The 27,421-nt window shown below is 44.2% G+C and overlaps 1 protein-coding gene across 3 annotated transcripts in view; it reads right to left on the bottom strand.

The window, feature by feature from the left end:
- LOC112561450 (protein pangolin, isoforms A/H/I/S-like) overlaps positions 1 to 27,421 on the bottom strand; it is a 63,839-nt gene that overhangs the window by 14,261 nt on the left and 22,157 nt on the right. The window contains exons 1-5 of one of the 3 annotated variants that reach the window (XM_025236006.1): positions 16,052 to 16,876; positions 3,649 to 3,763; positions 2,978 to 3,071; positions 2,519 to 2,704; positions 884 to 1,079 (exon numbers count right to left, since the gene is read on the bottom strand). In XM_025236006.1, the coding sequence (XP_025091791.1) occupies positions 884 to 1,079; positions 2,519 to 2,704; positions 2,978 to 3,071; positions 3,649 to 3,763; positions 16,052 to 16,168 (708 nt within the window). In that variant the 5' untranslated portion in view covers positions 16,169 to 16,876. Of the gene's footprint in view, positions 1 to 883; positions 1,080 to 1,160; positions 1,357 to 2,518; positions 2,705 to 2,977; positions 3,072 to 3,648; positions 3,764 to 16,051; positions 16,877 to 27,421 lie in introns of those variants that run through there. The other 2 variants (XM_025235202.1, XM_025234351.1) reach the window with 2 other exon arrangements.

Raw genomic sequence — 27,421 nt, 5'->3', positions numbered from 1 at the left:
GATGGGTTTTAGTAATAGAATATTTCCCAAATCTTACAAAGCAGCTATTTCCTTTTTCAAGATGCAAGCTTTCAAACACCAATATTCTCATGTGTTTATACAACAATGACTATGTAATGCAACGACATCAACATCCTGACTTCTTTCTATGCCCATGGGAGATAGCTAATGTTGACGACTTGCCAATAAAAGAAGACTGGTTAGTCTCTTTAATTACTGATCCAGCCATTAAAAAAAAATAATTAGTTTGTTGAAGCATATATTTTACACACTAGATAAATCTATGTTAAATGCCTCCAATTATATTTGTTCTGCTTCACTATCTCTGTAGCTGCCATAGCACCTGAATGATACGCTTTATATTTTCTTCCACAAAGCATGCAGGAGTAAATAGAGGCTCAAATTGCTACACAGAAAAGCACCTTTATGCACATACAGTGCTACAGACCAGTGGTAGAAATATAAAAGAAATTGCAGAAAAGACACCCAACTACTCCTCCGGAACAGATTTATACACACATACTTGTTCTCTCCAAAGGTTGCACTTATTCATATCAAGATGACATACAACAGTATATATATATATTTTTTGGAAATTAGGGGAAGTTGCATGGCACTCAAACAGCTGCAACTCAGGTTTTCCGGTAAAATTTATGTATTACCTTTTCTTAGGTACACCTAGTTATCTCCCTACAAACATCTTACTTATCTTATACATCCCCCACTACGACCATTCCCCACCCCCTACTCCCCAACATAAAAGATTTGATAAAAAAAATTATGAAAAACCCACCATTCTGAACACGAAGGAAGGAGAGGGGGAAATGCATATAGTCCGTAACAGTAAGGTAAGCCTGCGTGTTTTCCTCACACCTCTACTCACCTTTCTGCCAAGGATCTGGTTAATGGCAGCTGACTCCTTGAGAGTACATTCCGCTATCACCTTTGGTCTCATTTCTTTCATGAACAACATAAAGGCATTTAGTGGTTTCTTTACATAGTTCCGATCCTTCTTGCGTGCAGCAGCGGAGTCACTGCTCTTACTACTACAGTTTTCGTTGTCCTGAGACCCTAGCAATCTGCAACGGACAAGAAAGAGACAGGCTGACGAGAAAAGCAACCTAATCCCTTTCCCTTCTTCTACTCTGGCAATGACTTACCTTCCTGCCTAGAATTTGGTTGATTGCTGAAGATTCTCTGAGGGTGCACTCGGATATAACCTTGGGTCGCATTTCTTTCATAAACAACATAAAGGCGTTAAGTGGCTTTTTGATATAGGGCCTTTTCCGCTCCCCCTCCGGCTTTGAGATCTCCTCTGTTTTACATCTACCATTTTCTCCTTCATGTGAAACTAGCCTGAAAGATGAGAGAGAGAGAAAAAAATGACAACTTGTTCTCTCTGAAGGTTGTGCTTATTCATATCAAGATGGCATGCAACATTAAAGTGTATGCACTTTTCAAGAGCTGGCCAAGTCTGGTGTCTTGCAACCAAATGGTTCATCATCTGAAGTGATGCTGTCAAGCTTCTTCTCCTTTAGAAGGAGGCAGGAATAAGCTAGAGTTCTCTCTGGATCTCAGCTTGGCAAGGAAGCAGTGATGGTTCCATGGTCATGTTTGATGTATCTGCTTTGAGCAGTAACAGGAGCACAGGTGCTCTCACTGCTGCATGCCAACAATGAACCAGACAGACTGCATCTTCTCTACCAGCTCCATGGAGAAGCAAGTGCAGTGAAAGAGGACTGTGCAGGACTGACATATTGATCGTGAAAATAGTTCCCGGCACTTATGGAGACGTTTCTTAAAAGCTTCACTAGCAAATGATGCAGTCTTTCCAGTATTTTTTTTTTTAAGTTATGGCACCAGTGACGCTTGCAGCAATGATCACACACCATCAAGGCAGGCAGACTTGTCATACCATTTCTTAAGCAAAACCTTTGTATAAAACAGCAACAAAACTAGAAAAGCCTGTTTTTAAACAAAACACACAAATAACAGAGCCTGAATAATTGAGGTAAGGAATTTTAGGTTTCTGAACTATACGAGTGTAGGTACACAGCTTAAAACAAGGTACAGTTCACTTTGCTTACTTGCATGTTGGATTTAATAACATTCTTTTTAAAAAGTACACTAAGAACACACTCCTGTTTTAATTCAGTTTGATAGATCAAGCTTTGACATGCTTGAAGAAACTCATTAAACTGAGTTGTAAAGAACATACTTGTTAATGCTTGAATGCATCATATCTTAGATTGTACATTAACTATGCTTTTACAAAACTGGGTAGAGACATCCCTGTTACAAAAGCTTAAATAAAACCTAATGCTTTACAAAATCATATTTATAAACTAATAGTCATCTTCCTCAAAGGAATATCACTTACAGAAGTATTCTGTGGATACCTAATACTCTTGCACAAACAACAATGAAGTTGTGGCCAACTGACATTGTTGCCAGTCACAGTCTAGTGCTGCTGCCTTGTACACTCAGGAGAAAAAGCATTCTGATACGTCTCACTCACCTGTGACTGTCCTGCAGCCCGTGCGTAACCATCATGTCTGTCTTGTGGCCGGGCAACACCCCAGGATGAGGCATACCTGGATGCGGGAGGCCTGGGTGAGGAAGGAGGGATGGAGGCCCATATCGGGATATAGAAGGTGGGTATGAGCCAGAAAAGGCACCACTAATAGGGTATGCTGGCCTGTGCCTGCAAGAGACCAGGTGGCACTACTGAGATCCAAACCATAGGAATTATAAACACATCTCTTATGCTCCTGATCTACACATTAGCTTAGCAGTCCTTGAGAAGTTTGTCAAACAATAACCTGGACAGGAAAAAGAAAAGGTAGGTTTGGCAGGTGTTTGGGAGAATGTCATTTTAAAAAAAATCTCTTCCCCTGTTATGGAACCAATTTCTTTCCACCACCAACAATTCTACAGGATAATGTCCACAAGCAGATAAACCAGCCAAAAAACTCACCACTGAACTTGTGGAAAATCCGGTCCGTACAAAGGATGAGGAAACTGACTGTGGGGAGCAGGATATGCTGCATACATTGACGGACGTGGTAGCCCTGTTAACAAAAAGACTACACTGCCATTCTGAAATTTTTAGCAAGGCTAATACATTCCTACACATTCCACAGTGAAGTGAAATCTACGAAATTTAAGTCCTTTAACAATAACAGGCAGAAACTGCAAATTCAAAAGGCATCTGGATTTTTTTTAAAAGTTGGAAATCTGAAACAAGCTAACACAGACCTGAAACCAGCTTTTAACTAAAATCGATGATTACTTTTAATATGTCTCTAATGCAGTAAGCTAAGAATTGCAAACCTTCTGACCCTCTGACACGAGGTCACCTGGGAACAGCAGGGTTTATTCTATTTCAATTCCATTTCTAGCTCTATTTTATTTCAATATATCAATCTACTGGTTTTGGCTGGTATGTAGAAGACAACCTTTCAAAACCAAGAAAACCTTTTACTGCTACAAGTCTGGATGGAAGCTGAAAAATCAAATGGTCATTATTCAAAATTTTTTATATTCTTTCTTATCACAAAGCAGCAATGGTGTATGTGAGAGAGAGAGAGCCAAGGAGAGAGAAATGAAGTAGGAGCAGATTATAAAAAGAAAGACATTTCTTTTTACCTGTTTTGGGGTCTGTGTGAACCGGTGGGATACCCATGTGTGCTGGTGGGGGCTGTGTGAAGTCATTGTACATCACAAGCCCTGGATAGGGCGGCTGCATCCCAAACTTCCCACCCTGTGAACAAGACAAACTCTGCACATGAATACCGACCACTAATACAAACCAAAGCGGCATTAATGCCAACATCAATAATCAAACCTGTAAAACACAGAGAAAGGTGCGCATCATGGTTTTAATGTTTTAAATACCACTGGACAGTGTTCTGAAACTAGGTAAAGATGTACTAACATGCAAAATACACTTTAAATTACTAATTTTTTACCCACTCCAATCTCAGGCTATAAGCTGTTCAACACACTCAACCTTTCCAGTTGCAGTTTCACCAAGTGCGGTACCGACAGATAAGCAGTCACACTAGAGGTCCTGTTATGACTGTGCTACCAAGCAGAAGTTGATTTTAAATAGCTGCTGTCGGGAACAAAATATGAAAAAATGTTGAACCTGCCATCGTTTCCAAAGTACTTACAAGGACCATTATACCAACATATCTAATTAAGTGGGAAAGAGAAAATAGGACGTCTTCTGCTTCCTTGTGGCAAGAACGCAAAGGCGATTGGCCAGGCTGCACAGAACTACCGGCAGCGACCGACAGCGGGCAGATGCCAAGTAGATCAGACCGCCGGCAGTACCCACTGACATCAGAGACCCTGAAATGTTGGACCAGAAATAAAAGCTGGGTAACTACTTCCGACTCATATTCGAATGCCTGGATCAAAATGGACTGGTCGTTATCCTCCATATGCAAGAAGAGGAGGAAAAGCCACTAGCGATTACCACGAGCCACAGGGGGAAAAAATGTACAAAGCATTTTCTTCTCCCATTTGGGGGTCCGCGTATGCGCACAGCAACACCAATGTCTCCCCCTGCCATCTTGCACGACTTCAAAGAGACCGCTCCTTGGTGGCAAATTGTAATTGAGTCACAACCTTTTCTATCGGGGCCATAATCTCTAATTGACATTGTAACTCGATTGTCATTCTACCCAGGCAAATTGCCCACCCAATTAAACGCGGCCTTCCCCAAGATCAAAACCCCAAGGGGCAGGAAGAGCCGGGGCACACACCTGCATTTCTAGCAGACTTCAAAGGGTTCCGCCTAGTTCGGATCACCTGAATTCAATCACTGCGATGCAGTTGCACGTCAACTGTAGGGCCTAGTGGAATAGGCTTTTTGTGCCTGTGCTAATCAGAGTCGAGAACAGCGGTGCAATTTTGCATCCAGCGGCATCCGTGGCAGATCGTGATGGCTGGAATTATCCAAGAAAAAGAGAATCTAATTAGGACTTGAAAATAGCCTTTTTTGCTCTCCTTTTTTCCTTTCGGTGGAAGGGGGCTGATGGTGGTGCTTAAGGCTGAGACCCTCTTGTTTAGATATGATACTGTGGCCTCACTTCGCGTGACTTGGCGCCTCACCTCCATCAGGAAAGGAGAATGGTTTCCGACACTCATCTATTACTGAAGGCGTAAAGGCTTGTCAGCAGGACCACGGCGTCTCTCCCCTTCTCACCTGGCACGTCGCTCTGTGCATACACTCAGCCAAGACAATGCCCGCTGACATTACCCCTTGCAGTACCAACAGAGATTGATTTCACCAGTCGTAATCAAGCTCAGTTTACTAATGACCAGCGACTACTAAAAGGAAATTACTTCTGTGATGCTTGAACATTTATATGTGAGACACGTTTATTAGAAAGTTTGAGGACCACTTTTTCCGACAACAAAAGGTTGATGAGAGCAGCTCTACGCCTGATGGTGTATAGGAGGTAAAAACAATATTTCACGCCATGTGTGTTCAAGTCGTCTGTGGCCATGTGGAGCTGATCACGCGATCAATTTCGTCAGCTGCGACTGGCTACAATTACAACTTAGATGAAGCTAGTTTCTCGCAGGTGTAACAACAGACGAACAAGACCACTGGCGTATGTGGCGAGAGCTCACCGCCAGAAAGCAGCACACGGTGGAGTGCAGATGCTGTCTTCAAACGATCACCAAATCCTTTCCTCACCCTTTCTGACTAACAATCAAACATTATTTTATCACCTGCGAGGGATTTTCTCCACTCGCCCCTCCCCCAACCCCTAGGGACTGGCATGAGATGCTGAAGCGTGGGTTCCACAACACACGACTGGTGTAACTACTCACTAATACAGAATACTGCTGTTAACTATGGACCCTGAGCGAACCGTTTAAGCAAAATCTGTTTCTAGTTCCTTTTGTATTGTCTGGCTCGACTAAATAATGTCTCACACACCTGGGAAGGGAGGGGTTAATTTTTTTCATCATGTGTGAGCGCGTCAAGCAATTACATGAGCTAAGATTCGAATTGCTCCAAGAACCGACACAGTGATTCTTTTAATCACATCCTTGGAATAGCGGAAAAGCACAAAAGGCAGAAATATCATTGTTTTTCCACTGAAAATCCAATTGGACTTTTTCCTATCGGTGCACATATATTACAAATGAGCGCTTATTTTGAGAAGAGGAAGGTGTTAAAAAATATAACCCTTCTTAAAAACTGTGAACACAGAACACAAGAGATAAAGCTGTTGAGCTGTCCTCGAAATAATCGCCTATATTGACCTGACATTTCTGCATCAACCAGAAACGATGGCAAAATGCACAGCTGCACGATTTTCCTCGCCTTGCTTCCAGCTGCTGTGTTCATCCCTGTTCAGATGCGACCTACACAAAGCATGACTGGCGTTCTTTCAGAATCACCGCCATCATTTCGGCAAGAAAATCTATATTAAAGGTTGGGACATGTGTGCCTCTGTGGTAAGACATCGGTGTTCACGCACAAGTTCCGTATCCTGGCTCCTATCACAAGAGCTTCTTCTCTGGACACATAAGACCAAATCAAACTATGGCAACTGCTTAGACAAAGCCAATATAACCATAAACTGCTAAATGTCACATATTCGACAGTATTATTACAATGATGTCCGGTTAAAAGCCTTGACCGGCAACTGGGCCTACACGAGGTAGTTGCGAATTAACCGACAGGGTTAGTGCTTGCCAATAGGAACAATGATGTCTGTCTGCTAAGCAGCCCCCGACAACGACGACGACCGAACTGTGAGGAAAGTCAATCCCCACGTGTGCCCACGCTCACCACTGGAGTCGCTATCGGATCAGCCATCTGTAAAGGTTCATGTTGCTGACACCAGCCCATCGTGCCTGCTGACAGTTTCACTGTATCAGTGCTGCTCCCGATTTTCAAGTGCGTCGCGTGCGTATCAATTTTTTTTAAAGTGAGGTTTTCTAAGAATAAATTTAGTAGCTAGCAGATTAAGTGGTTTTTTTAATTTAAAAATGTGGGTGAGAGGACAGAGGCAGAACAGGCAGAGAAAATAGAATCAACGCTACCCGAGATTAATGGGGAGGATAGGTGTGTAAATTGTGTACCGCCGTAATATTTCTGTTTAGGCGCCATCAAGAAGTTTCGTTAAATACACCGAGGACATTTGATGCAATTTATCTTGCGAAGCAACACATCAACTCATTTTTATTTGTATATAACTGCTAGAGTTCACATAGCCGGCAGAAATCAATGCGCGAAAGAAAACATTAAACATCGCAATAGCAAAACAAAAAACCAAAACAACAAAAACCCAAACTAGTCTGAATTAATGAAATTAGTGAAACTGATACCCTAATTCACAGAAGTCTAATGTTAAAGGTCACGCACTGCATTCTCTTTCAAAAGGGAATGGAAGGAGTCCGCGAGAACTGTAGAGGAACGTCTACATTCTTGCTACCTCCCTCAACCATAAGATCACACAACGAGCCTTCACACCCTCCGTCCTTGTTCCTGTGAGGCCCCGGCCAGTTTCAATGTCTGCTCTTCAGCAGTTGCAAACACACCACAAAGCGTCAATGGCCGTCAGTAAGAATAGGGCCCAGGTTTGCCCAAAACATCCCCTCTTAGATCGTGGCAGGTTTTTTGTTGGGTTACATGATCATTAATCACAGGGCAATGGATATTGATGCTTCCTGTCAGGTTTACTGAGCATGACAAAAATGAAAATTTGGTTGGCACTTGGGTCGGTCCTGCGCCAGGGGGGTAAGCCCTTCTCACACTGGGATGTGAACTCATCCGGCCAATTAAACAAGAAAGATCAGCACAAAGCCTGTAACCGTTACATACGCCATTGATCTCTATCAATTATATTATCTATATTACATCTACCAACAAACACTCCAGTCACATTCAGGCACATCGGGCGACCGCCTGTAAAAACCCAACTCCCCTGTGAACAGCCTTGCTCATGGACCCTTCCAGTGTGACACCCGTCCATCAAAGCAAATGACTGCAGGGGTACAAGAGGCCTGTGTCTGAAAATATGAACTGTACTTGAATTTGTGGGGCCAGGGCTCTTTCACCTCTGTTCCCCGGCCGCTATCTGATAAAAGGGCACCCCCGGCAGGCACACGAGAGCCAGAAAATGTTTTCCGAATCCTCCATTCCACCAATGTTATTTGTAGGAAGGCAGAAACACTAGTCAAGCGGTGGGGAATCGCACGATGTCGGGGAGGGGGAGTAGTCGTCCGCGGCGGGGCAGTCGGGGGAGAAAAGACATGGGAAGAAGTGTTAAGAGCGTCAGGTTCTCTTCAACTTTTGATAGGATGGGTAGTGATTGTGCAAGCAGCCAGCGATAGCAAGGCTTTCTGTGCCACACATCCTGCAGCAGCACATAGTACTGCTGGTGAACACTTCCTCACCCACCACGCGCCGCTACCCAAACGCATATACGCCGCACAAAAGATGGCTTGAAAGGGAGTTAATCAGTAGTCGATACCCATACCCCAAACACACAACGCACGTGAGAAAATGGCAGTTATTTATGGCAGCTTTTCTTGCATTTTTAAACTTTTTCTCCCCTACAGGCGTTAGAATCGCTCAAACTTCCTACCCCGACAGTCTTCATGTAATCAATACTGCTTTCATCGCGATAAATATTTAATACAACTGTTTATGCAGTCATTTCCCCGCGGCTATGAAATCATGCTCATTCTTTGCATTATTACTTCTGATGGTGTCTTGTTAAAAGACAGGCGAGAGAGGGGATGCTGAAGGCCTGTATGTAAATATACGTGGGTTCATTCATTTGTATGTCGAATCGTATGCTCTACTTCACTTGAAGTTTCTTACCTGGTATCTGGTTCAATCTTACATCACAAGTAACCGTAAGAAACCAACATCAACAAAAATCCGTTTCCCTCTCTCTCAGACAGAGACCGACGTCTATTTGGTCCCTCTTCTCTCCCCAAAAAAGTCTGGTTTTTATATTTGATCAATTATCACTTAATCTTGAAGACATGCAACTTTGGTGTCGTAGAAAGGAATCTACATGTGTTGGGGTTTTTATTATTATTTCATCCGTAAATCTTTGAGAGAAAGCTGCAATAGTTTATCTGTCTAAAGTCCTAACAACTGGCTGCTCGACTCTTAGAAGTAGTCTTGTGCTTGTATGTGTGTCCCTATAGGACTTTAAAGTGCGGATGCACAGTCGTACGGTTGGTGGACATCAGCTGGCGATACCCGGCTTTAAGATCGAATGCGTTTTCAAAACTACCAAGGAATGTTGTTCAGATGAAGCTACAGCTCCTAGCTTGGCACGTGGCTCTTTAGGATGGGAGATAAGAGGCTAGCTACTAATGTCTAAGCCGAGGTTTAAGAACAGCTCACACTTAAGCACATTTAACAAAAATCATTTCAGAGCTTCATCTTTTGTTTATTACTTTTAGTTACTGAAAACGCAACTTCTCTTTTGTTGAGAACGATGATGGAGAATGTTTCGCTCTGCACTCCATCTTTCACAAAGTAGTGGTACTTATCTTTAACTGAATAAACTGCATGAACCCCAGACGATCCTTCTGTCCGCTGTTTCTATTTGAGTGTGCCATGTGCAAACCACAATGGCAAAAACAGAAAACAAAAACACACCTGGTACAAAACCATTTCTATTTTACAACTCAATTAAAATAATGATTATATACACGTGACTGAGCTGGTCAAATGTGGCCCCCGGATCAGTGATAGGCTAAGGTTGACATCTGCTTCTACCTGTGCACTTTAGTGGTGATTTTAGCTGCTTAAAGTAGACAGCAAACACGCGCGCATGTACAAACACACATATAGAAAGGGATCAAGCTGTCACTGTCGAGCTTTTTGCGGTGACGAATGCTCGGCGGAGGACGGACAACTGGGAGCATGTCGACTGCTTCAGACAGGTAACACAAAACGTAAAAAAGGTGCGCTGGCAGGCAATATCCAGCAGGCAAACGCAGATTCCAGGCAATAGCAAAAACTATGGAAAAAAGCACTCTTCCGACAAAACCAAGAACTGAGCAAACATGTATTTTCCTGGAAAATGCAGGAAAATGGCAAACAGCAGCTTCCGAGAAAAACAGGAACTGGACAAGCACTCTACTGGGAAGAACAATGTGGCAAACTGGACTCGCGGCAAGAAATGGAGCTGAACAAACACTCTACTGCAAGAACAAAAACGTGGACAACTGGATTCACGGCAGGAACCGAAACAACACTCTACTGGCAAGAACAAGGTGGTGAACAGCAACTCGCGGCAAGGACAGGAGCTGGACTAACACTATACAGGCAAGAACAGGAGCTGGGCAGTCATTTTAGTGGCAAGAACAGAAACATGACAAGAAGGGATTCTTGGGAAGAACAAGACACCGCAAAAATATATATTTAAACACCATGTGAGTCAATGGTAGTGGCGTACTGCGCACGGGTCATTCGTGTCTCTTCAATCATTCAAACTACAAAATGTTGTTAAATAACACTGATAACTAGTTCGTCAAAGTACAGGTACTAAAAGACTGATTATGGGAGAAGAAAAGTGAAAATAGGCTCTACTTTCTCACAAGGCGAGCCTGCCTGCTCTGTAGCCTGCCAAGCAGCCAAGATTGAATGTTGCCCAATGCTGCCTCTCACGTTCGTCTACTATAATCACATGTAATGTGCGAATCAACAAAGCAATCAAGTCGGCGAATCCTCCCCCGCCCATTTCTCCCTTCGATGTCAACTTTAATAAATCTGGCCCTCGCAGGACTAGATCCACACCTCCCCACCCCTAAAAGCTTATAAACAAATCTCGTTGCTATCTGATACTACTGGGTTTCGCTGGCACCCGATACTATTGTTGTTTTAAAAAGCAAGCCATAAGCTGCAGCTGATTTGTCTTGACTATACTTGTGTTCTTCGATCCCCCTCTACGCCATGCAGCCAAAAGGCCAAATATCTGTTGGTCAGAAAGCGTGGAGTGGACCTAAAACCAACCCTCGATTTTAAAAAGAAACTGTCGTTGGTTAGACAAAACTGTTTGACTAACATTCTTAGTCGTCAGACGATCTCAAAGCATACTCATGACGCCTGTAGACAGCCAGCGAAGTGGCCAACCTGAGCTACCGTCGTCTGACGACAGACAGGGTACACACCCGACATCTCCGCCATCTTATCCGGAAGCATGAGAGGGAACATTCATGTCGCTGCCTCGTGCCCGGGTATTGCCATTCAGAGGCAAGATCGAATGTACGGGAACCGTTGCTACTCGCGACGCTCTCTCTGATCCACTAACCGGTACTCCCTTGCTGTTACCTTACCAAAAACTCTGATTAACCTGTCTCACCGTATCTCACCACGATGAGCTGGCATGCCAGAACTTGCGAAAGAGGCGGCAAAAAAGCCAGCTTTTTCTTGTTCGCCAGGTGATAAACAGTCCGATCCGCAAGCCGCAGAACCGCAATAAAGCTAGAGTTTGCAAAGATTTGCAGCTAACGGACTCAAGAACAAATACTTTAACCCATCACGTCTGAACACATTCCTCCGCTCGTTGAAACGCCAGGCAGCAGCCAACGGATGTGTATCTACATGTCAGGTTTAGCAAAACGGTGGAACCTCGGCATATTTTTAATACTATTATCACATCATCGGTAAATCGTATCTGTAACAACATGTGTCTATGGGTTTGCTGAATGCGTGCACACGTATTTCTCACTGCCAAAGGTGTGGTAAACTGATTGTGTACACTAATTGTTCTAGGAGATACGCCTGGTTTGCAGCCTTTCGCGCACAGCTGGCAGACATAAACCTTGACCAGTTGACTACTGCATCCTCACCACCATCCTTTGTCCCTCAGTAACAACAGAGACAAATATCCACACAGTACCAGATCCACTGCCCAGCTCTCCCTCCCTCAATGGTTTCTGTTGTTGCTCTCGTGCACGCACATTAATGTTCACAGTTGAAGTTCTTGCCACCGCGCAGTACCGACAAAAGATGTCCTGACTGGTGGAACTGTGCGTGTGTTCGCGAAACTACAGGTGTATTTGCCGTAATCACCGAGCTGCAGATTATCATGTTTATTCGTGTTTAATTTCAACGTGTTTAGACCGCAATCACGGGGTTACAGGTTTATACCGTGTTCTTGGAGATACAGGTATATCTACACCATGACCATGAAGATGATGAGGCATATACTTTCACCTCCGAACTGTAAATTTGCTTTAAACTTGAAGCTGCATAGGGATGTAATTTGTGTAGCTGTTAGTGTACACACCAAGTTCTTATGTTCTTCGACCACCCATATACAGAATGAAAGAAAGGTGATTGTGACAGACTAGGTCTCTCCCCGTCAGATGTTCCTGTTTACGCGTTTAGTCAGAAATAACAAGCTCATTGCTAGTAAATGTGAGATGGCTAAGCTGGCTGATCGGGCTGATATCTCAGGCCTCACAATATTGATCTCCCCTACCCTGTTACATTCTCGATTGCGATTTTGACTCTAAGTAGTTTATCTTTAAAGACTATGGGTGCATAAATTCTGACAACAGCTGCAATTTTGATAATATCGCCATCGACCCGCCCACCCCAAAGCACTACCTGAGACATTGTCCAGGATAGGAGTTTCTTCTACTTTCTTTAGCCCGACATCATCTTTATCCTCGGCGATGAGTGGCAATGGAGAGGAACGCACAGACGAGAGACGAGAGTCCTACAAGCAGGCAGCACAGGACACTGTCGGCTGGCAGCCTCGTTTCCGAGCTTGTGTTTATTATCATGATTTTTTTTTAAACTTGTGGTTATGATCCTCACGATAGTTGCTGACATTTGTTGACAAAGTCAGAGCCCTTCACTCCCGATCTAATCTGAGTTGAGCCTTGGTAACAAAACCCGCCACAAACGAAATACTTTTTATTTCACGCTACACCCGCTCGAGGTACACTGAAAAATAGAGTTTGCGACACCAGGCCACACACGATGTAGAAGTATAACGATTGTAAAAACAGACCATACACGATCTCACATAAACATCGCAGCAATCATCACCTGCCATCTCAAAGCCCTCGCACACTACGTGATCTCACGTCAAGCTCGGGAACGTCACATCACACCACGTCCGACTCCAAAATAAGCAATGCGAGGATACAAGAGGAACCAATATCATGATGAGTGTTGGGAAAATGAACCAAAAAAAAAAAAAAAAACTCTGGAATTTCTAGGAATTGGTTATATTACAGTTACACGCGAGTTTACAAATGCCTCACACCTAAACTGATCTTAAAGGAAGAAAAAATGAAAAAAATATTTGTATCTGGTGTCAAACACCGCAGCCTTTAAACAGGATCCGGAGCAAGATCGCGACAAAGCAAATAAAGATTTGTAATTAGAACTGTGCTAAACCTTGTTGCTGGAATTCGCTTTTAAAATGTCATATTTTCACGCCTTTCACTTACGTTGCCCCTTCACCTCACTCCTCCCACCCACCAAACAAGAAAAAAAAAAAGGGCGGGGAGGGAGTAGAATGGTTAAAAAGACAGTATTATATAATCCTGGGTAGGTTTCTGCATAACTTCACTAGCTGCGTGCTGGAGTCGACACCGACAAAAGACAAACACATCAGCTGACAATCAATCTGAACATATTACATTTCGTGTAACCGACAGATTACATGCAGGATTCGAGTTAATCTTCTCTGCTAATGTAACCGCTACTCTCTGGCGATTACAAAATAACAACAAATTGGAAAAAAATTGGAAAGGTGAGAGAAGCACAATGAAGGGATATAAGTAGCAACGTTCGGACCAGTCAGTGAGTGCGAAAAGAGCCTGCAATCTCAATGGTAGGGTGGTGTAATTTAAAAAAAAACAAAAAAAACGAAGTACGAAGATATTTCTCTTTATTTGTTGGAAGCTTATCAACAAGCAGCATTGCGCCCTAAGTCTCCATATCAAACACGCATGTCATAGGTGGGATGAAAAGAAAGGAAACCCGACGATGACATTACCGTGGCACGGACACAGTTATTGTACTAGAGAAAATAAAGAAGCAGAAGCCATTTTGGTTTTTACAATCTAAATCAACAGCCTGGAACCAAGGGTAGGGGAAGGTCTTCTGATTAGGAAGGACTTTAAATGTACCAAGAACAAAAACCGACGGGTGTTAAACTGGTCATCCGCTGAGTGTAATCCACTGGAAGCAAGGTGGCGTCGGGTGGGAAGAGGCGGATCAAGGAATAAGCGGAAGAATTCAGTAAAGACCAGCGGAAACAAAATCTCACAAAAGAAACCCCACGCCAATTAATCTGTGTAATCTGCCAAATAAAATATATATTATTACTCAGAATAATGTACGAATACGCTTTCTAAGCTTCCCATCGCTGTGTGTACGTGTGTGATGGCGGTGAAAGGGGATAGTATACTATTACTCAGAACTAGTTAGGTGGGGCGAAGAAATGTGCTTATTCTCACATATTAAACTATTAAACACAAAGTCCATTACAAAAGTTATTGGATTCAGTTTGCCTTTTTTATGCAAAAAAATATGCAAAGAGTAAAGGAAAAAAGAGGAAACGGAGAAACAGATTTTGTAAAATTCTAATTATAACCACATTATAACATTTTAAATAGCCAGACGTATGTACTAACATTTGCCGAAATAAAATCTTGGTACGTCCTCGTGCGACCAAACGATTCTAGTATTGCATTATAAACGTCTGCAAAATCAAAATTTAACCAAAAAATCTACCTTTTATTCGATTTAATTAAATTTAATTAACACTGCTGAAGCAATAATACAGAAGTTTTCTCGATATTTTTATTCGATTGGGTACTGCAGTCACTGTGCGCCCTTTGCTTGAAACTATTAACGCCATCGCAGTACATATTTCAGATTAAGTTTACCCACTGGGCTTCTGGTCCTAAAACAGTAAGAATTCAACATACTGTCGGTCTTTACTTTGTATATAATGAAACTTTTAAATATACACGCATACCTGTGTGCATCAGCACGTGTGTGTGAGAGAGAGAGAGACAGAGAGAGGATCGCGGCGCGTGATGACAGAGTTAAGATACAAATAATCAAAAACATTTTTTGTTTATTTAAAACGGAGAATGATTAAAAACAGATCATAAAGATTATTTTCCCATATTCATTGAAATGCCAAGCGGCGCTCCAGTCCAAATGACACTTGCTGCTCTATAGCTGGGATGAAGTGACCTTAAGCTGCAAAGATGATACAAATGCATTCTTCGATGGCATGAAATCAAGAAGCGGCAGCTACTTCACGCAAAACAAACCTCCGAGGTAAATTATCCTTTGAATAATTACAGTGCATTTCTGTGAAATTAAAGTGTGTGGCATGCAGCCAAAGTGTCTAGCAAACATGGATTCCAGCGGCCAGCAGTTCTGACGCATGCGTCCATACATCACTGCACACGTTTTTACTCGACCATTCAACTCACCTGTGTCGTTAAAAACTGTTGCGGTCTTTAACAAGGAAATGCAAAGGTGTGGATTTGTGCTTCTATGTGTGCAATCAGGATTGTGCATATAAACATATTAGTGCTTGCGTGCCAAGATGAAAATACGAAACTAAAAAGAAATCAAAAAAATCTTTTCCATTGACAGTAAGCTGCACGGTCCTGTAAGACCAGTCATGCGAAGTAATCCGTTTGTTTTCTCTCCTCGGTGACTTTCTGTAACGCAGGGTTGTAAACAAGCAATGGACTTGATATTTGTTTACATAATCTAATCTCGACATACAGATACAATGTCATATGAGCATTTTTAGGCAGTCCGATAAGATGAACAGGAATTCTCCGAAGTACTTTTCATTCCACATAAAGAGAGGAAGGACAGGTAAAGAGGTAGGTGTGAGTTTGGCTCAAAGGCTCCTTACTTGCTCCTAATTAGTGGACAGGTGTAAGCGAAGACAAGACAAGCACTCTACAACCACCACCATCAAAGCTGTAAGGGGGGAAGGGGTCAAGAGAAAGCAGGACCCGTCAACCCCCCCAACTTCTCCGCCTCACTTACCAGTTGCAGAAGGCACCTGATGGTGCAGGCGTCCGGCAAACAGTACGGACATGACGGACACACCGACGGACACACAGGCATGGCTTCCACGGCTAGTCCCGCGCAGGTAGAGCACATACTGGCAACACCGGTCACGGGGTGGAGCGGGCTGTGTCGGGCTTAGCCCCCTGTTTGGTTTTAATCCTCTCGCACCTTATCCCCCACCCCCGGCACCTTGTCCGGCTGGCCGTTCACGCAACAGTTACGGCAGCGGGTCGTTGCAAAAAGCGTTACATCAACGCACCACGGCCTAGCACGGCAGTGGGGGCCCGAAGACTGCGAGGACACACGGCAGCTAACATCTCTCTCTCTTCCCCCTGGGGGCCGAATATTGTTTTGACTGGCGAGAAAGCAAGTAAGCAAAAGGTAGCGGAGCAAAAGGCCCCTTCTGACGGCGGCGGTAGTGGTAGTGGCGAAGAGGCAGCGGCAACAAGAGAAGGGAGGGGGAGGAAGGAGCGGAAAGGAGCTGGGGAGGGCTGCGGCTAGGGTAGAGGTGGCGAGAAAGGGGGGTCTGGGTGGGCTCGCCTGCCGCTCGGTGACCCTCGCCCCCACTGACGGCTCGAGCAATATATCATGTCAGTCCCTAAGCTGTGACACTTGACAGATTGGCAGCCCGGCCAAACAGCCGCGCAGGGGAGGCAACCACTCAGAGCAATACAAACCGAGGCGGGCGAGTATTGCCGTGATTCGCACCGGAGAGCGCGCACCGTGCGGCGAATTCCGACACACGGCAACCTTCTCACCCTCCCCCTGGCGGACGTAATGAACTGCGCCGCTCATTCAGAGCATCAGAAGAGACCTCTTATAGATGCCGCCGTCAGGCCAATAAAAATAAATCCTGTGTCAAATCCACGACGTTTTCCACCAATCCAATCGAAGATATCGCCACCTTGCTCACCCCAAACTCTACCCCATCTTCCCTTCTCTCAACTTTCATATCATTCAAGGAAACAAAGCCAACTTAGATCGGAAAGAGGTGGGTGGGAAATTTCCGCCAGTGACCAATGCGGGCAAGAAAAACATGGCAGTGCCTTCCGATCTGCGATAATTGTTCCTCCATCACACCTCCAATCTTTTTGCCAGGCGAAATCTGGGCGAAGAGAAAACAATAGGTTGGGTGCGCGGGTCCGCGGGTGTTGTGTAGGAGGCGAAAGGGGAGGAGACTTGAGTGGCGGATGCCCACTGCGCATGCACCTAGTGCATCCCGACCAAACGTTAAACACGCAATGAGTTGTCTCCCCCTCCCCCTCAACTTCCAATTCGAGAACGAAACCTTGCAGAGCCCTCGACGGCCCAGATGCATGTCTCACCGTCCAGCATCTTTCTCGTCCGTAATTCAATGCCCCAGGAGACTGCCGCGTGTTGAAGCGCACTGTGTGCTTCGGACGGGGAGGAATCGGGGGGGGGGGTAAGCAGGAAGAAGGAACTGTAATACATGTACAAGTCGCATGATGGTCAATATGTCGTCAAGATTGTGTTCCCTAGTCTGCGTTCCTCCGGGTCAAATATCTCCTTCTCGTGTTTGACATTTCACGTTTCGCGGGACTGTCTACACTTTAACATGGATAGTACTACTAGCTTGGGACTTTGTTAATTAAGCTTTGGTGTCAACTTCGTCTGTTTATGGTTTTGTTAACCAAGCTTTGGTGTTGATGTCGGCTGTTTATGTTTTCTTGCTTTCTGCCAAATCCATTCCACGGTGTGCTATGAAAATGGAGAGGTAATCGAGCCGCAAAGAGCGAGCAGAATAACGTTTGTATGGAAGGGGATTTCAGCAAGCCTTCTCTAACACTATACATCTTACTTTGTCTCTAAACCGCTAGGAAATGATTTCAAAACTGTGCATCATGCTGTCCACCTCCCAAATGTCATTTGTCTCTCAAAAGAGCCACCTGAAGTCTGTTGGGTACGTTAGCCAAGCGGACAGAAGGGGAAACCCGGGACGGCATCCAGTCCAGACTATACAGACAGCCGCCCCCTCACGTGTAGTTCTGATAGGGCTCTCGTCTACAGTGTGGGAGGATTTGAGGTGTGCACATGCGAATCCCGCTCTCTCGTGTTTTATAGATGCATGGCATTTCTTAATATCAAAGAAATTCACTCCTTAATTATGTTTTCATACTTCTGTTTGTTTAAAAAAAAAAAAAAAAGGATTCATGGTTAGTCAACTATGTTTGGACAAAGTAGCACTAACTGTTGAAAGTCATGATCAGCATCTGCCAGTCGCAAATATTCGGTCATCGGTGGCCGGCTAATCGGAGAAAGAGAGAACTACGTCTCCCTGGACCTGTGAACTGCTCACAGGGTTTTCATTTTTTTCATTTTCACATTAAAAGAAACTCTCATCTTGAGAAATGCCTCAAACTCTCGCTGACTCCCGAAGGCTGTACTGTTGAAGCCTGTCACAATTGCTTGCTTAGTACCATCGTCATTTGATGGGCCTGAGTAAGATGACTGTGTAGGTGTTGTCCGACTCCGATGTCACGCTTTTTAGGACCTCCCCTACCCCGCTGACAAAGCTGTCGCAAGGATAGCAATCATTTTTCTCCAGTTTGATTATTTTTCATTTTTATCACCGCTCACATATTTGAAGATCGACAGTGCTTCATTGATCCTCGACAGGATCGTATCCGGAGATGAGAGAGACGTTGATGCATTGGGTGAAGTTCATGTGTATGTGTCAGAAGGGATAAGTGTGTTAAATGTCGTTATGTGGGTATGTTTAAATATATTGTTTACATGTGTAAATTATTTTTGTGAGCAAAAGGCAAATTTTTGAACTGGATTATGCCTGGTACAGACGATAAAGATTGGCTGATTAAAGAGAAATAAGAAAACTTTCAAATTAACCATTACATAAAGTGTTATTTCATGATATTTAAATATATTTTCCAATTAAATGATTTTGTTAGTAATCTAAACTTTAGGTTCGAGTGTGTTTCTCGCAGTTTGTAACAATTCTGATAGTTCCACTGCTGAATTTCGTTCAGAATAAGGCAGCTAGGAACTATCCAAATATCTAAAAGTCTACCGGATTTGTGATGTCATTACCGTGCTAAAAAAAAAACATGCAATTTATATTGCTACTTTAAAGTTAATAAAATGCTTATTATATTTATGTTCTTCAATATTTGATTATATATATTTTAAAAATATATTGTTGATATTGTTGGCTTAGTCCTTTGACGACCCTTGTAATCTGTCTTCCACAGATTAATCAACTATTTTACCTGGTGTAAACAAGGGGCGAGTTGCGGCAGTGGCATCGAAAACATTCACTTCGCTACTGGAAGACACATCTTTCTTTTTTCTCACAGTGAGGAGATGGAAAGAAAGTAGAAATAGAGAATTTTAGAAAGATTTCTCTCTATTTACCTATCTTTAAGTTGTGAGGCTATTCTGCGTTTCTGCTTTCATTTAAAAAAATCTTTATGGAAATTTTGACTGTACAGTGGAACAGAGTAAAAAACATTTGGAAGAATATATTTAAACGTAAAATATTTTATAAGCAATGCTCCTCACATGGAATTAATGACCTGAAAGAAATGCATTCAAAATAAAAAAGTTTATCGTAAACCTACTTTAATTCCCTAATCTCTATTTTCTAGAACGTGGCCCATCTATTCAACGTCCCAGGTTGAAGCTAGGATCACAACAGTTCACAGGTCTCACAAGAACTTTCTCGTAATCTTGATTGTCTGGTCCTCGCGTGTGGAGAAATAACAAACCTTTGTTTCGACCTTTGCATGCAGAGCAGCCAGGAATCGCACAGTTAGTGCCTAGCATCTCAAAAATAATTACAACCGTGGCTCTGTGATGCACTGCTTCGAGAAACATCGCAAAGACGAGATACCTTAGCGCATGCGCGTCGCAAGTAATCTGCTAACGTGCGGGAATTGGTGGTCCATCGGCCCAGTCTTATTCAACCAGCGATAGAATGCAAAATTTAAATTTATGCTGACTAGTATACAACGATGACGACTATGCTGACATGGCGATGCAACTGGTGCAGTGCAGCAATGGTCAAGCTCCTGGCCGAGCTACACGTCACCTCCATTTCTATCAGCCGAAAACTGGCCTGAAAGGCATTTGAGAATTTAAACTAACGCACCGTCCTCTAAGGTGAACAACTTCATGAATTTATTGATTGTCACACAAATTTAACGCCTGTCCTTCAACCCCCGTGACCGCTTCAACTGACATTAACGGTTTTCCATTAAAACACAAAAGAAAATGAAAATTACAAAAACTCTTAAGTTTTACGACACAAGCCGGCGGCCACACCTGCACAGAAACACGCCAACACCAACACCAACACATACAACAGCAGTCCCCCGCCATAGCCGGGAACAGCAACGACGACTGGAAGACCTCAAGACAGGCCCTGCTTCACTTTCTGGGAGTCGGGTGGAAGAACCTACACGCACTTCGTCACAGATGTGACAGACAACACCACCGTCCATAGACACAGATATCACTAGATGGGCCCGAGAACTCACGGGCGACCGCTGGCCATTGCCCCTGCCTGCCAATCTACAGACCAAGCTACAAAGATGAGGTAGGGGGTCAAAGGGCATACCTTAAAATAAACACACCGCGGGTTTTACTTGCGCTCTCTTCACAACCGCACAAATGAAGAAGGAAAGAACAATAAACGGGTGAAAATGTCACAATCACTTGACTCTCGTGGGGGGAAAAGCTGGCAAAGATGTGCTCCCCTGCCGGTGCTAAAATCAAACAAAAGTGGACGCTTAGAGCTATGGGGTGGAGGAATGAAGGGAAAAGGGTCGAAAGGATGAGAAAGGAAGACGGAAATAAAAGACTAATACGTCGAAATGGCTAGTAAATCCCCTCAAAAACTTGAGGCTGACACTGCTCCACCCAAGACAAAAATGAAGGTTGACATTAGTTACAATAACGCTTGACAGATGTTCACCACATTCTGAGGGTAGTCGGGTGAGGGGGGGACCACCTCGGAGCTAGGCAACGTTAAAAGATAAGGATGGGCTCCACATTTATGTAGACCTGCACACCATCTTCCCGTCATAACTTTACGCAGTCAAAGCGCAAAGGCGCCGTGAATGTCACGCTATCGTTGTCGAGCTCCAAGCATCAAGCCACCGAGAAAATACTGGTCAACGTCTTGGCAGGGCGCGTGCCCCAACACGTGCACGCAACGCCGCGCGGCAAGCCTGACGGGGAGGCGCGCGGTCCGCTCGCCGGTTTGGCTGTGCCGCCTGCCGCCACCGTGAAGGTTACGACCCGGGGTGCCACCGAGTCCTCGCCGACTTGGCGAAAGGCTCCGCCCCTCCCGCGCTTTTGTCCGGCGGCAAAAGACAACCCCCACCGCCACCCGTCCGTCTGAGGAGATGCATGCGGGGAGACAAGCACAATGCCGCCATAAAAAGTGAGCGGGACAGGATGCGTGGCCTGACCAGGTAATCAAGCAAGCCACCCACCAGCGCCTCGCGCACACAAGATAGTGTTTGCGGCCCGGCATTCCCTGTCAATGCTGCCGGCCTCTCCTTTCACGTGTCAACTTGGCATGCGAATCCCCCACCTTCCCCTGCGTGCTTTACCCCCCAGCACGGCCCCTCCCCCCCCTTCCTTCGCACACCTTCTCTTCCTTTTGCCACTCGGCGCCTGGAGAGGGTTAGTAATTCTGTGGCACTCTCAACCTGCCATTAACCTGCACTTGTCCGCGGCCCTGATCCCTGACACGGCCCAAGTTATCTGCAACCAAACCTGCACGTTGACACCTGACCTTGGCCGCTTGTCCCCCCGACCGAGGGGCCGGATTAAGAACACCTCACTAAATATCCATTAGGCCATTCGTACGCCAGGCGGCCTGGCTGCCTCCTGCCGGTGATGCAATATACTCACCTAGGCAGCTGTCGGGTGGCGGCAACCCAGCAAGCACAGCCGTCCTCTCCCCACTCCCATACAGAGAATAAGCTATTGTAAAAAGAGGATTTGTCCTATGAACAGCCATCTCTGTAGCTAACAAAAGGAAGAAAAAAAAACTGGTCACTTTTCTCGGGTATCATTCCGTTCTTTGAAACTTTCAGCCAGTCTCAACGTTCTGGCCGGTCAGTATTTACTTTCTGTGGCCAGCAACCACAGTGGTATCGCTGCATGTGGCACATATGTAAAAGATCGGGTGCTTGGCCGTGATGTAGCCCTACTTGCTGGCTCGGCGTAAAGCATCTGCCACCCGCCCACCCCGCCTCGCCGCACTGCTGCATGCATGTACATCCCCGACGATCGCACGTCTCCAGGCGCGTGGGAAGCAAACGCAGGCCTTGCGAGTCGCAGGACAGCCAGCGGCAGATGGAGACCACGAGTCTGCCTCTGAAATTTTGGTTGTCGAGCAACTTTGCCTTGGCTTTACATTGTGTCTCCGGGATTCTTTCAAATTGGTGGAGTTTTCTGCTCCAGTACTCTTCGCCATCGGCTCTGCACATGTCCTCCAGTCTTTAATGCGGTGCAACGAGTAACTGAGCCGTGCACTCCGACATCTCCCATTCCCCCAATTCACGATCGCCGCCTGTTCCTGCTTTTCAACGACGGTGGTTCCTGTGCAAAAATCTCTCCAGCTGCACCAGTCGGTGCCTGATCTTAGCACTACAATACCCATGGGATGTGCGAGTAGGTCTATGGTGGTGGAGGACATCCTCGTAATCTAAACAAGGAGGTAACTGTCCTTGCCCTCTAAATCCGCTGCTATAGCTTCGGCATCATCACTTCGATCAGTTGTTGTTACAAAACTTTTCGGGAATGTGAACACAATACCACCTAAGTCCCCACCTCCACTGCTTATACTGAGCTCTTTCGTATTCTCCATGGAAACCAGACGCTTCAATTGCACTTCTGGCAAAATGTGTTTTCGGGTTCTTCGTGGCTCCTTTGCAACCTTCTTTACATCCTTCATGTCGTCCACACCTAACCCCGGACCAGTAGTGACCAGCTACTAAGGAATGTCCGCAGCACACTATGTAACTACTCGTGTAAAGTTCCTTATTTTCATCAACTGCTTTACCCCACAGAAAACAGCTTTCGAAAAATGTGGGGAAACTTCCACCACACCCTTCCACTAAATGTCTCTCTTTTTTTTTTTTCAAGGGCCTACTAGATACTTTTTTTCAAATTATGAAACTGAACTAGGAGATGCTAACTCTTTTTTTAAAAAAAGTCTTTCAGGAACACACAAACCCTCCAAATTTTCACTTGTGACGCCAGGATAAAACAAGTCCAAATAGAATAGGTTCCAATTCTCCCATTGAATGCAACTTTAACATCAACCTATTATACATTACCTATCAACATTACATCATAAATATCTACTCTTTCTACGCATGTCCATGTCCCTGCCATCTACGGTATTCAATCTTAGGAACAGCGATCTCTTATAATTTATATCAGTCTGATTAATACATGTAACAAGCCCGGGTTGAATGCCGCCATAAACTCTTCCAGCCGTTATTTGTTGTCAACTTTGGATCTACTGCTTCACTTCAACTTATTCGAGCGCGGTGTCAACGTAGCATCAATGAAACGCCTGTACTATGAATGCCCCTTCCCTAACCTGACAGGTTGACAGCTCATGTTCGGCATCGAGTGAACGACGAAGCGGCATCTCTCTCTCTCTGGCACCGTCTCAAATTACGACCCTGTCCACGCTTGTTTTGGTGGGTACGTCGCAATATCTTCTGGGTAGTATTTGTTTTTATTTGGACAATGGTTACGGGAAGATGGGGGAAACATTTAAAAAACACGCCCGAGGCAACGCACGTTAATCAACAACAGCCCATGACCGCTCCATTATCGACAGGAATATTCCTGTCAAATTTTGTGGGGAATGGACAAACGGTGTGGATTTATACAGATTTCAAGGGTATCCAGCCCGCTAAACAACTTCGGCGCACTAAGCTATATTTATATGACTAGCAAAAATAATAGGTGTGGTCGGATGGTGCCGCTGTTACCAGAGAGGATGTTTGGACATGGATGGTGGTCTGGGTGGAAGTAGAACACACGTCCGATCGTGTACTGGAGAATAACCAGATTATGCGCTTAATCAACATCTGAAACGAGTTTTTGTTTTAAAGTACAACTATAATATAAATATCTTCCTTCGAAAGTTTACTTTAAAATGTATGGGAAAAATGATCAAACAAGAAATAAATATGATAGAAAGAAAACAATGTACAACACATACTGTGATCTGGGCTGATTTCGAGAAATAAAACCACAGTAATGTCTGCTAATCCATGCAACTTTCACATGCAGACATCCGTCAATCATTTGCACGCAACTATGTGCCAAGAGTCTACTATACCCAGACTATACCCAGACAACTGTTCATCCCTAGACATCGCCTTTCGTTCTACCCATGCGACTTGCAGCCTTCAGCAGCCTCTGAACCAGATCAAAGAGCAGTGGTGACTAGGTCACGGCCAACCGTTTCTAGGGAAGAGGGATAAGCAGTGCCAACCGCCAACCCCCCCCCCCCCCTCTCTCTCTCTCGATCTCCTATATTTGATGCCCTCTAAATAAAAGTAATAGATTATTTATAGTTTGGTGCTAACGGTATCCGGGAACAAGTAAAATAAGGTTACACAAGAGCAAAATTCGAAAACCAAACTTTATCTGCGACCTCCCCAAAGACGAATACATCCATGCAAGTTCTGGTCAGGGTTGGATAAATAGCATGAATCTGCATGATGTTCAACTCACACTCCTCTTTTTTAGTTGTAAGAAAATAGTCGTGATAAAATGAATGGGTACGACTTTTTTTAAAATGTTAGATGACAGTTATCAGAATTTTTGAAAACGAAGTATTTTACATATGCAATGAAAGGATTTATGTTTATATTAATTTATAAAATAAAAAAAACTTGCATGCGTTTGTTTTATTTTATATACTTTTTCTTTCTTATAATTACAGGGTGTTATGGTGTGTTTTAGTGGTGGGTTATAATTCTATGAAGACGCCGTAGTATTTCAGCAGTAGCTGAGCATCCTTGCTCCATGTTCTTCTGAAAGTCTGGGTTTGTTGTACTGGTTCGTGGTCTTAAACCTATTTAAAATGTTTTAAAACACAGTTTAGAACTCTCTCAGGATAATGTCGCCTAACGGTTATCACTTTCTCCACACAAAACGCTCACATTCAGACACATCTATGAGGTTTTATAGTTTATTTTGTCTCCATCAAACTGTCACCCCTATCAGAACACATTTATTTTAAAAATCCACGCGTGGACTTTATCTCCATGGCTTTTAAATGCATATATACAATAGCAATCAAGCCCCAGTGAAAGGTAACTTGCTTGTCTTGATGTTGATCTTTACGCGGCCTTGCAATGTCTGCTCATCGGGGACGAGTGCCACAAGATGAACAACAATAAACATCTCTGGCTGTACCACAGACGCGTGACACGCGCCATGACGTTGGTCCCAACTCCTAGACACCACTCTGGTCTTTCAGTTTATTGTCAAATTCTCAAAGGAAAATAAAATCCTTCAAAACCAAATTTACAGGTCGTTTTGCACAAAATCACTGCGTCTGCCAATCTAAGCGGCGAAGCAAAATAGGATGGAGTAAAAATGAGCTATTATACAAGTTCTTCTCCGATGCCCGCAAGCTTGGAACCTTCTTCAACAAAAAGTTGTGCATGGTTTGCCCAGACAATGCGGCCTAGCCAGCTAAGAAAGAAAAAAAAGGCGGCATTAAACGACTCGGACTTAAGGTGGATTGTGCGGGTCCAGCACAAAAATCAACTTTTTTGTTTTTTTAACAACCGAAGGTTTAAATGCTCTCGGTAAGGCGTAAATAATATCAAGTGGCAAGGATTTCGTGGCCAATCGAGTAGGACATTTCAAGACTTTATCAGCGTCCTGCTCAAGTCGTTTACTGACGGCTTCCAGAATCTTCTGCCGGCTATAAACGCTAGGTGGCTGATGGTGGGACTAGGCCATCTTTGCACTGCTCAGGCAACCTATGCAAGACTTGGTTCAGCGACTGAAGTAGGTGAAGCTGTAACTGCACTGTCCAAGAAGTGAATCTACCATGTATACATCGCTTTAATAAATATAGTGTACTTCTCTAAAATAAAAACTCTTAACCGGCGGAAACAGGCTCAAATTTTAAGCAAAATGAAGCAGTTCGCTTTCATTTAAGTTGGAAGCTAGATAAGAATCCCCACCCCTCCAGCTTCTTCGCTTTTCACCTACTTTCTGCTCAGTAGAGTCCAAATATTCCATTGGACAGGTGTGAGTGCTTGTTGGTAACTAGCACCCAGCACAGGAACTATTATACTGCATGGCTATTGTGATGGTGGATACGTGGCGTCGGGAGTCTTGTGAATTAGGCACTTGAATAAATATGTTGGTGCTCATTCTTGTGCAAAAACTTGAAGTTCGCACCCCCCTTCTCTTTCTTTATTTTCTAACCCCACCCTCCTCTATTAAACGTCCAACTCGCCCAAAAAACAGAAAGGACGACAAGTCATGCTTGTTATCTCCGGTGGAACTCCAACTGTTCCCTTCCTTGGAAGAAGCCCGTGTTTTGCCATTCAGGACGTACGAGCTGACCCGTGCGAAAGTTAATTCTTCACTAATTCCATCTGATTAGATAACCCAACGCTCGAGTGTAGTATAAATTTGAACTCGACTGGGCGGAAAGAAAGAGGAAGGGGTGATAACAAAGTAAAACTAAGCTCGAGCAGGAGTCATCACTTTAGGACTCGAAGGCCACACCGTCTTATGTCATAGACTGTAACTCTCCAATGTACCCTGGTCAGGGGTTGACCATCGAGGAAGTACTTTTTATTTTAAAAAAGCATTTCTCCGAGTAGTTTTACTTTTGATTAGTGATCGGTGCAATGGAATCTCTGCCAAACACCTAAGTGTGCGCTGTAATTTTGTAAGTATACGTTTAACAAGTAACTTCTAAGATGAAAGGTGGTACCGAAGCAGTTCTGAGTATGATATGATGCTCTTTTGTGAATTATCTGCTCCCGCAGTCCCTGCTTTTCATTCCTCAAATCTTCATCAGCGACGAAGTCTCTCACACGTCTCCCACCACATCTGGCAGAAATGGACTCGACTGAAGCCAGGAAACACAAGTCGTGTGCTATTGCAGACCTAGGTCACACAAGTCCCATCTGTCACAGCATTACTAAAGTTTCTCATCATACAGGGACAGGTGAGCACAGAGTTAAGGGGTAGAGATCCGCTGAATGAGATCCTCCAACAAGCTACAATTACAGCTGGGTGGTAATATTAACACCTCGCAGGACGTAAGCAGTCGCGGCCCCCCGTCACATTCAT

This window comes from Pomacea canaliculata, linkage group LG1, assembly GCF_003073045.1.
Source record: "Pomacea canaliculata isolate SZHN2017 linkage group LG1, ASM307304v1, whole genome shotgun sequence".
In the NCBI taxonomy this organism is placed as follows: Eukaryota; Metazoa; Mollusca; class Gastropoda; order Architaenioglossa; family Ampullariidae; genus Pomacea; species Pomacea canaliculata.
The sequence above is the reverse complement of the archived record's forward strand: the minus strand, read 5'-3'. Positions and strand labels throughout refer to the sequence as shown.